At 49.5% G+C, this 11213-nt stretch overlaps 1 protein-coding gene across 5 annotated transcripts in view; it reads right to left on the bottom strand.

Moving 5' to 3' along the window:
- Window positions 1–5273, bottom strand: part of asap3 (ArfGAP with SH3 domain, ankyrin repeat and PH domain 3) — a 51191-nt gene extending 45918 nt beyond the window's left edge. For 4 of the 5 annotated variants that reach the window (XM_061251673.1, XM_061251694.1, XM_061251703.1 and 1 more), the window contains exon 1: window positions 3765–4179. In XM_061251673.1, the coding sequence (XP_061107657.1) occupies window positions 3765–3890 (126 nt within the window). In that variant the 5' untranslated portion in view covers window positions 3891–4179. Of the gene's footprint in view, window positions 1–3764; window positions 4180–4907 lie in introns of those variants that run through there. The other variant, XM_061251712.1, reaches the window with a different exon arrangement.
- Between the last annotated feature and the right edge of the window lie 5940 nt (window positions 5274–11213).

Raw genomic sequence — 11213 nt, 5'->3', positions numbered from 1 at the left:
TTGCATCATGGGAGTTCTCCAGGAGGTGGCCCCTGGTCCTCCTCAGTAAAGGCCCCCCGGGGGCCACAGCCGTAAATAAGGTCAGCCATCTCAGACTAGCAGGCTGTGTTCAACCCCCCCCCCCCCCCACTGCCCCCCCATTCTCCAGTGCTTCTCTCATCTCCCCTCCAACCCCCTCAAACCTCCTCTCCCATCTCACTGTCTGATTAATGATCGCAATAGACTGTGTTCTCTCTCTTTCTCTCTCTCTCTCTCTCTCTCTCTCTAGGTCACAAATACACACACAGGTGTTCACACACCCACACACTCTCTCTCTCTCTCTCTCTCACACACACACACACGTTCTCATTCAGATGCACACACACACTGCTCACAAACACAAAATCACATGCACACACACACATTCTCTCACTCACACACATACTCACATGCACACTCACACAGACACACACTGCTCACATACACACACACACACATGCACACACATGCACACACATGCACACACATGCACACACACAAAATGCTCATATACACTCACATGCACATACACACACATGCACATACACACACAAACACATACATGCACACACATGCACACACATGCACACACACAAAATGCTCACATACACTCACATGCACATACACACACAAACACAACACACACATGCACACACACTGCTCACAGGGCAGCTGGTTACACACGCTCGTTCACAGTAGTCTTGGCTCAGCCAGGTTTCCTGGAGTGCAGTGAAGTCCATGAGAGAGAGAGAGGTCATCACAGCGACTGCCTTGCCATCCGGTCAGCAACGTCTCCCATGGTGCCAGTCCCACCAAGCCACAACCGTCGCAAAACAAAATGTGCAAGCTGAGCTGCGATTACCCAAGAGGAGTCAGACGAGTTTTTACTTCTGCCACGGACTGGCACAATTTGTTTTTAGAAGACTTAAAATTGCTAGCTTGCTTCACGTGTTATGAAAGGAGACCTCAGACAAAAACCAGGACTCATGGGGGGGGGGGATTCGGGGTGACAGCCAAACAAGAAAAGGAGAAGAATCTTCATTTTGGACACGGATTCTTCCCCCCTCCCCCCCCCCGACCTGTGTCCCAAAAGCACCCTGACCTCACCGCCCCACTGGGCCCACCCTGACCTCACCGCCCCACTGGGCCCACCCTGACCTCACCGCCCCGCTGGGCCACGGTACTGACAATGACGCGCCCGTTTCATGGGCTGAACCCGTACCAGAACCTCTGGGCCCGGTTCTGGCCCGTCGCAGGTGGTTCTCGTGTTCCTGCAGGCACCACTGTCTCTCTCTCTGTCTCTCTCTCTCTCTCTCTCTGTCTGTCTTTCTCTGTCTCTGTCTCTCCATCTCCCTCCCTCTCTCTCCCTCCCTCCCTCCCTCCCCGGTGAAACCCGAAACCGCCTCAAAGCCTGGCGGAGAGTGAGAGGTATTCACCCCGCTGACACAAAACCGGCCCTCTCCCCCCTACCCCCCGCCCTCTCCCCATCCCAGCCAGGGTCCCGCACTACACAGGGAACACAGAGAGACCGACTGCTAGCTAGCCTCAGCCCCCTAACAACAAGTAGCCAGCTGATGCTGTGATAACAGGCAGGACCAGCTAACTAGCAAGAAGGACCTAGCTAATGGCTCATGATGAAAAATAACTGGTGGCTTGCTGGCTAAGCCTCCCACCTTTGCTCCCACGCCTGCTTCTGATCTCATACAGTGACAGGTCTGGCCTATGACTTTATGAGCGATAATTGGCTAAATGGGCGAATGCTAGCTAAATTTAGCTTGCCAACACCAAACAGCCAGCTGATCCGACAATAACAAGGCCTAGCTAACTAGTTAGAAGGACTGAGCTTTTAGCTAATGATAAAAACATTTATTTATTTTTTAAATGGTTGCTCATTAATCGCAGGGCCTTTGGGAAAGAAAGGGCATGGACTCTAACCAATCAACTGGCTTCAATTAAACACTGAAAACTTCAAATCCCAGGAGTGACAGCAGCCCTCTTGGACTAAAAGTTTGAGATCCCAGGTTTCATTGAGCTCTGGACCTTCCCCTGCAACTATTATGAAAAGGTTGGAATGGAATGGAGAAACTAGTCTGAAATCTGCTTGAATCCAAAATCTGCATCCAACTGGCCCTCACGACTGTGCCGTCTCTCTACAGTGGAACAGGGTGATGACTGGCCAGGGATTTGAGTTGCAAGGCCTCGTTTTGAGTTGCCTGAACCCCGAAAGGGTTTTGCACATTCCGAGTGAGTCGCTGAGTTTCCCAACAACTTCCAGGTTTTTCTTCTTTTTCACAAATGGCCAGCAAAGCCACGTCATTGGTCGGCGCGACTTCCTCACCGAAACACCAAACCCAAACAAGTCCCATTAACACCTGCATCACCATGGCAACAACAGCAGCTCAAATCAAATCTGTTGGAAAAGCATCAGTTATTGTCCTTCGAGGACAGCGATTTGATGTTCCCTGCAGTATGTCCTCAAGTGGAGTTCACCTTTTAAATTATACCAACTCCAAGAGAGCTTCAGGGCTGGCTACCTCAATCTAACGGGGACATGATCACGATTAACAACATCTGAGAATAGTCGGGTTTTAGTTTTAATGTTAAAACTATACCATAGTGAATAGTGTGTCTCTGTATGCGAGTGTGTAAGGTAGCGTTAGCAACTCGAGAGTAAACCGTCTATTCCAGTGACAACAGTGGTTCATTATCCGTGCCGTATTGGCTTTGGCGGGATCCTCAGCAGTCATTTGTGAGCAAAGCCGTTATTTTATTTCCGGCAGTTGCCGGGCAGTCCGAACATCATGACCAGGCTGGACCACGCGCACCTCAACGTCTAAGGTCGACGGACGGGCCTTTCCCCAATAACACCTTCGTTGAAAATTAACTCCACGGGAATTGGGAATTTTTCATTCTGTCAATAAACTGATAGGGGGAGGGAAAAAAAAAGGCTGAGTAATTATCAAAGCTTCCTTGTGGTGACGTAACTCGGCTAACAGCCTTCGATTTTAATAACTGCAGCAACAAGGGTGGAACAACTGCGGCTGCCACACGGAGACTGTTTAGCCAGACGTGTTATTAAGATGACAGTCCAACATGAACATAACCGAGAAAGCCTAGTCCCAATGCAATCCATATGTTTGGTATACTTTTTTTTGGAGGAAGGGGCGCAGTCAGAATATAGCTGATGCCTATCTGAGGTTTGCAAAAAAGGTCAGGCTTGCATATCTATTAGTGCATTATTATTATTATTATTATTATTATTATTATTATTATTATTATAGGTAGTACTAATATCTTACCTGCGACCATGGAGAGAGCGTAAGTTCAAGCCCCTGTTTAAGCATTGTCACCAACAGGCTACAGGCTACCAAGACCACTCGACTCGCAACACATGCATGGAATCAATTTACCGGAGCAGTTTAGTAACTTGATGAGTCCTTAAAACAAGCGCATAGTACAGTAACCGCGCCACGGCAGCCAGATTCACTGTAAGAAGCGCTGCCTATGTCGTACATTGATCGTGTGAAATAAATTTCAAAAGGCAACTGCGATACAAATTGTAGATGGCAATACCTATGGCAATGACCTCTGGTAATAACCTGTAGAACCAGTTTCCTTCGTGCTGTCCGCTGAACAAACTGAACTTCTCACACCACGTCTCCGGCGGCGCCGCGTGTCCGCCGCTTCGGCGACAACCGCGGACAGGTAAACCGCGGACAGGTAAACAAACTCCAGGTGCAACTCACCTCCTCCAGCGCGATCACCGTGTTCCGGCAGTCGCTCATTTTCGACTGAAAAGTCGAGGTCGCCGGCGAAGCCAGGTCCTCAGTCGTGAGTGAGATGAATTCCGAAATGCTGATACGCTCCGGCATGTTTTCCCAACTTATCCTCGGTGTCCAAACGAAGCGAATTCAATCAAAACAAGTCTTCCGAAAAGTTGCAGAAACTACTAGTACTAGTACACGCGCAGCATATCCCCATTGATAGATCCGGATAAATTCTTATAGGTTTCCGGGGATGCACAAACATATCCCAGCGGTTGTAATATCATGCTCAGAGGAAGATGTGTAGGACGGTAAGTTCGGTACGCAACAGACGGGACCAGGTTCCTTTCGCTTCTCCGAGGCGCCGCAGTGACTGAAGCGAGCGGCCGCTGCTGGCGCGGGGAGGGAGCTTTTCCAGCATCACGTGGGAAAGTTTGTACTTTGGCAGGCCGAACTGGGCACGTGAAATGTAAGATTTGTTGTTTCTTTCTTTCTCGCCCCCCGTCCCCTCCTCCCTCTCTTCCCTCTCCGATTTCACCGCGTTCGTGAATATTGGCCACCAATCCGCATTTCATTCATTGCGCTCACACCACAGTTTTGTCGAGTTTTTATTAAGGTCGTAAGGCAACAGTGCAGGGTACCTGGACACACCGTGTATGTTTCCGTGGCTTTACACGTGTAGGGAAATTGTGTCACGGACACGAGCCGTTCTATCAACATTGCAGCGACTTTCAAGCCAGAGCGTAAAATAAAATACAATGAAAACAATAGAATAAATGTGTATTTCGCAAAATTAAAATGTAAGTTAAGGGCAAGCAATCGAGAACAGTTTAAACGGTTAAATCGCAAGCACACTGTGGAGTTGGTATTTCTGTTGGAGTAGCAATTCCCGTATCAGTGACGAGAGACCAATGGTCATTCGTCTGCACACAATCTGTAATCTAATGGCAACAAGACCAAGGACAAATTCAGTCGTAGTGTTCGCGTCTTTCTCTGTCAGATAGGCAGCAAAACAACTGCCAAAGAGGCGTAAAGGCAGACAGCGGTTTGAGTGGGTGACGCAGGCTACTAAAAACAAGGGGCGTACAGCTCCGTTTTGTCGCGCGCTATGTGACACAAGCTCACCTGCAGAACCAACTTTTCACACCTGGCGTTGTTGTTCCACTTTCGACTCGGGCGAGGGCACGTTGGGCGTGGACTCTGTGCCCTCTGGCTGTGTCATTTTGCCCTCTCGCACTGAAATGTTTGTGCAGGGCAGCGGACAAGGTTTGGGAGAGAGCGAGAGAGAGAGAGAGAAAAAAGCGAAGTCTATTGGAACGAACAAGAGTCTTGTGGTGGTTCTGCAACCCATTAGGATCGTTTTTAACCCACCCTGTCAGGGCTGGACTGTGTGCCGGGAAGGCGCAGCCTTTGTGCAACCGGCCGTAGATTGGACACACGTGTGCTCCAGAGAACCGCCTGCGGGGTTTTTTTCCGCCTGCCTTGCTACGTAAACGGAGTCCACCGGCATGTAGCAGCCATGTCGAACAGACTCGGGTTCAAACTTCACCTTTTCTGTCTGTTTCTCACTACTTGTCGTTTTGACTGAATCTATGCGGGGGGGGGGGGATGCTCCTGATAAACTGCGGTGTGACGCAGAAGAGCGCGCGCTCTTTCAGACAATGCGTTCCTCTATAATGCTTCCCCTGCTCGCCTTTTGTGTGGCCGTTAAAAAGACGTTGAGAGAGTGAACCGGCCGGTCTGTGCGGACAGCGAGAGTAAACTCGCAACTCTGGAGAAGAGAGAATGGGGGCAGGGCAGAAAGAGAGTGAGTGAGAGAGAGGGGGGGGGGGGGGGGGGGAGAAAATAGGACCATTTAGAAAACATTTACAGAAGTTCATTGTCCTTTTATGTATACGCAGTCTTGGAAATTAGTCGCTCCTCCCCTCTCTCTCCCTCTCCCTCTCTCTCTCTCCTGCCCCACTGACCTCCTCCCCCACCTGCACACGTCCGTTACAGCCCACCAATCAGGCGCAGATAGGGGCGTGGTTTTAGACTGCCGCTCCAGGGACCGAAGGCGCTTCCAGTAAAGGTTAGCGCCGCGGTAAGACGCTTTTTTTCCCGGAGATTCCCAGCAGAGAGACCCTCCCATCCGCAATGGACTGTTGACACAAGCGCTGGAGAGTGGCTATCAATTTTCCAAGGGGGTACATCAGTCTGAATGGGAGGTCGGGCGGGGGGGCTTTCTTCTCGTAAACTAATTTCTTTGAGAATTCCTTTCAGAGAAGGAATTCTGCAAGTATTTGGGCAAGGGCACCTTTCTTGTTGTTGTTGTTTTCGTTCTGTGCTCCAGCAGACAGACAGTTGAAATTAAACCAAAACGAAACTGCAGACTTTAAGCTTTAATTTGAGGGCTTTACCTCATATCCATGATACGGTGAACCGTGCACGAATTTGCAGCCCTTTTCATACATACAAATACTTAAGGACTGCGGTGTGTATAGGCTACCTGTGTAGAGATAACAAACAGACCTTTGGGTGTGGATTGGAGAGGGTGTTTCTTGTGAAATCTGCGTCAGAAGAAGCGGGGAGACGGCCGGGTTTCCGTGTGTCTATTTTCACATGTCTTCAGACATCAGTATGGGCGTCGGCGACGATGACAGCGCTGTCACGGCCCAAACGGGAAAACAGCGACACACCTGCTCTGCCGCCTTCTCAGGTGGCGGTCTGTCCGTGTCGGTTTTTTTTTTGTTGTTTTTGTTTTTTTAAGCCCCAAAATTGTCCTGACTCACCCGACAGACCGGACGAGTGCGTTGTGAGGACCTGCTACACCCAGGTGCGTCTGGCTTCGGTCTGCCAAACAGGTTAACGCACAGAAATCGCACACAGGTGGAAGAGTGTGCAGGATGGCAGAGCAAAACACAGCAAAGCAGAGAAACCTCCCAAGGTGATGGCACAATTTACCCGCACTTTCTCCACACTGGCAAAAAAATAAATAAAAATAAATATCATTTGCGATGTTATGCTTGTGTGGTCCCCATAACGCATTGAAAACACGCAGCTGTGGGTATCACCCTTTTCCCCTCTGCAGTAGATGCAGGTTAGCGGTAGGAAAGGGTGAGCATTGCTGGGCAGAATGGCCTGTTCTCGCCCTTATGTTATGGTATGCTGTGTTATGTCATGCCCAAAAAACAGATGGTACAGACTGACAAAAGGAATTTTGAATCATTCCGTTCTTGCTAAGGCTTTCCTGAAAAAAAATAGGTTTTTATCTCTCGCCTGGTCACAAAGGAAAGTAAATACCTTAGAAGTAGAAAGGAAAGGCAGCAGTGCTTTCCTGGTGGTGTTTGCTCTGTACATAAAGCAGGGAGGGTGTTGGTGTCTCACTTCTGTGCCACATGCTTGAAAGTTGTGTCATAAGATGTGGAAGCTGTTTGGGTGCACCCAAAACTCCTCCAGTCCTGGAGGGCCGCAGTGTCTGCAGGTTTAACTCCAGTCCTGGAGGGCCGCAGTGTCTGCAGGTTTAACTCCAGTCCTGGAGGGCCCCTGTGTCTGCAGGTTTAACTGCAGTCCTGGAGGGCCGCAGTGTCTGCAGGTTTAATTCCAGTCCTGGAGGGCCGCAGTGTCTGCAGGTTTAACTCCAGTCCTGGAGGGCCGCAGTGTCTGCAGGTTTATCTCCAGTCCTGGAGGGCCGCAGTGTCTGCAGGTTTAACTCCAGTCCTGGAGGGCCGCAGTGTCTGCAGGTTTAACTCCAGTCCTGGAGGGCCGCAGTGTCTGCAGGTTTAACTCCAGTCCTGGAGGGCCACAGTGTCTGCAGGTTTAACTCCAGTCCTGGAGGGCTGCAGTGTCTGCAGATTTAACTTCAGAAAGCTTCTGAGAGTCAGACTGCTGGTCTGGGATCAGGTTACCCCTGTCTATTTCTAATCATATCCATTATGAGTCTAAAAGGCTACACTGATCCCTGATCAGACCTGTATTCAAAAAATCAGATCCGGGATTCCCCCTGTCTATATCTCAACCCTATCCATTCACTACAAAGAAACGTCACATCAAATTTAACAAGTATTTGTTCTGTATTTAGACACCCTGAGAAAGGCATTTCCTACTGAATCATTGGTTAATAAAACACAGCAAGGAGGAATTTAACTATGCAATTTTTTTATATTTACATTTAGACTTATTATTTTGGTTACCAAGGTGAGACAGTTTTATGAACTTCAAGATCTGCCAATGTCACCTGTCAAGCAAACTTAAAACAAACTAATGTGTTCTACTTGAGAGTTAAAAAGACATTAAGTCTCATTACAATAATAAAGCGGACTGTTTGTAGTGTTTTGCTACAAACAGGGTGGCCTGTAGTTAAGGTACATGACTGGGACCCGCAAGGTCGGTGGTTCGATCCCCGGCGTAGCCACAATAAGATCCGCACAGCCGTTGGGGCCCTTGAGCAAGGGCCTTAACCCTGCATTGCTCCAGGGGAGGATTGTCTCCCGCTTAGTCTAATCAACTGTAAGTCGCTCTGGATAAGAGCGTCTGCCAAATGCCATGAATGTGATGTAATGTGATGGATCAGCCGCCAGGCTCTCTTATGAATGAATAACAGGCCCTGCCTTCCCTCCCCCCTTCAATTACTCTCTTTTTCTCGTTTCCTTTCTCCTCTCCCTTTCTCCTCTCCCTTTCTCCCCGGAGCTGTGCACTCGAGCAGGTCCGGGCAGGTCCTCGTTGTACCTGCTACTTCTCTGGCACTGAGAGTGGCTGCACTTTCAGGCTGTGTGGAATGGAATGCCGGATGAACGATAAAATCAATACCAAGGAATGAATGAGTGAATCGACGTTTGACGTGTCGCACATCAAATACCGGTTTGGTTCTCCACAGATTAATGGTAAATGGTAATTATATAGCACCGTTATCCAAAGCGCTGTACAATTTGATGCTTTCTCATTCACCCATTCACACACCGATGGCGATTGGCTGCCATGCAAGGCCCCGACCAGCTCGTCAGGAGCATTTGGGGGTTAGGTGTCTTGCTCAGGGACACTTCGACACAGCCCGGGCGGGGGATCGAACCGGCAACCCTCCGACTGCCAGACGACTGCTCTTACTGCCTGAGCCAATGAGACGACTGCTCTTACTGCCTGAGCCAATGAGACGACTGCTCTTACCACCTGAGCCAATGAGACGACTGCTCTTACCGCCTGAGCCAATGAGACGACTGCTCTTACCGCCTGAGCCAATGAGACGACTGCTCTTACCGCCTGAGCCAATGAGACGACTGCTCTTACCGCCTGAGCCAATGAGACGACTGCTCTTACTGCCTGAGCCAACGAGACGACTGCTCTTACAGCCTGAGCCAATGAGACGACTGCTCTTACTGCCTGAGCCAATGAGGCGACTGCTCTTACTGCCTGAGCCAATGAGACGACTGCTCTTACTGCCTGAGCCAATGAGACGACTGCTCTTACTGCCTGAGCCAATGAGACGACTGCTCTTACCGCCTGAGCCAATGAGACGACTGCTCTTACCGCCTGAGCCAATGAGACGACTGCTCTTACTGCCTGAGCCAATGAGACGACTGCTCTTACCACCTGAGCCAATGAGACGACTGCTCTTACCGCCTGAGCCAATGAGACGACTGCTCTTACTGCCTGAGCCAATGAGACGACTGCTCTTACCGCCTGAGCCAATGAGACGACTGCTCTTACCGCCTGAGCCAATGAGACGACTGCTCTTACCGCCTGAGCCAATGAGACGACTGCTCTTACTGCCTGAGCCAATGAGACGACTGCTCTTACCGCCTGAGCCAACGAGACGACTGCTCTTACCGCCTGAGCCAATGAGACGACTGCTCTTACTGCCTGAGCCAACGAGACGACTGCTCTTACCGCCTGAGCCAACGAGACGACTGCTCTTACCGCCTGAGCCAACGAGACGACTGCTCTTACTGCCTGAGCCAACGAGACGACTGCTCTTACCGCCTGAGCCAATGAGACGACTGCTCTTACTGCCTGAGCCATGACAGCCCATCGCCTCGAGTGGCGTTTTTACACGCGCTCGGACTCGGTCTGCGCTGGTGGCGGTAAGCTCTTTCACCCACCGGACCAATCACCTGCTGCTATTCCCGAATCGCTCGTTTGTTTCCGCTCAGCTTGCCGTGGTTCGCCCTCTCCGCAGTTGTTTTCACACCGTTCTTCTGGCTGGCTAAATTAGGCGGAACGCCGACGACACCGGTCTGAAAGAGCTTTGACATTTGTGAACTCTGACCTTCGACCTCAGATGCAATGGCACTGAGTAGTTTACGCGTTTCCAGGGCAACCCCGAAACCCAAAAGAAAAAGGAAAAAAAAAAAGAAAAAAGGGAGAATGACTCAGAAGCTTTTTTCTTCTTCTTCTTCTTCTTCTTCTTGTCTGAGTGAGTTCCTCACTGCTGCCAATGTCAAAACTCAGTCATGGTTCTCAGCTGCCATCAACATTCTTGTCTCTGCTCCAAGCTTTTCTTCACAGAGCGGGAACCGACCGCATATTCCGCAGAACTCCTTCAACTGAGATTGCACAACAAACCAGCGTCACGCACGGTTATTATTTATCATTTTAATAACAAAAAAAAACATATTAAAACCAGACAGCTGGTCAGCGACTTCTTTAACGTTAGCCAGTTGAAGAATTGCCAGGAGCACTGCCAACAGCCTTACCATCGAGCGTCTCACTGAACTTGCACCGTTGAAACATGGAACGCACATTTTTTCAGGCACATGTTCCCAATTTTGCCTCCGACGCTTCCCAGAACATTAAATCTGCCCGCGGTTCCTTTTACGAAGCCGTTTGACACGTGCAAAAAAAAACCATGCCTGTGCTCGGAAAATTACGTCAGCTCCTCGTTCGCTTTGCAGCGTTGCAAACGTGTCGATTTGAGGTGGACCTGCTGTTTCAGACGCCGTTGCCTTTCTTTATTACGGTATAAGACAAATGATTGTATTCGGTGAATTACTTCTAATTTTGATTATCATTCGTTTGGCATGGACGCGGGCTGTTGTCACTTTGGCGCGCAGTCGGACCAAATCTGTTATGCAATGTAATATTTTTTTCTGAGAGTCACAATCGATGAGTGTGTAATTATGACACACTTTTAAAACTAGACTATTATGGAATCTGGGGAGTTGGACCTGACGAACCCTACCAGGTTTCAAATTGGGCAATCTTGCTCTGTGTCACTGTCTGATGAGTATGCCAAAATTTGTCCTAAGGTGCAGCTCAAACGAATAGATAATCGTTTACATGGTTTGGGAATTTTCTGACGTTGTTCATGCATTGAGGTGCATTGTCGTCTGGTAAATCATTTTGTAATGAGATACAACTTCAATGTAACTATTGAATGAGGAGGCCTGTAGCGTAGTGGTTACGGTAAATGACTGGGACACGCAAGGTCGGCGGTTCGATCCCCAGTGTAGCCACAAT

Source organism: Conger conger, chromosome 1 (assembly GCF_963514075.1).
Source record: "Conger conger chromosome 1, fConCon1.1, whole genome shotgun sequence".
NCBI classification, from domain to species: domain Eukaryota; kingdom Metazoa; phylum Chordata; class Actinopteri; order Anguilliformes; family Congridae; genus Conger; species Conger conger.
This window is presented reverse-complemented; position numbering and strand designations above follow the sequence as displayed.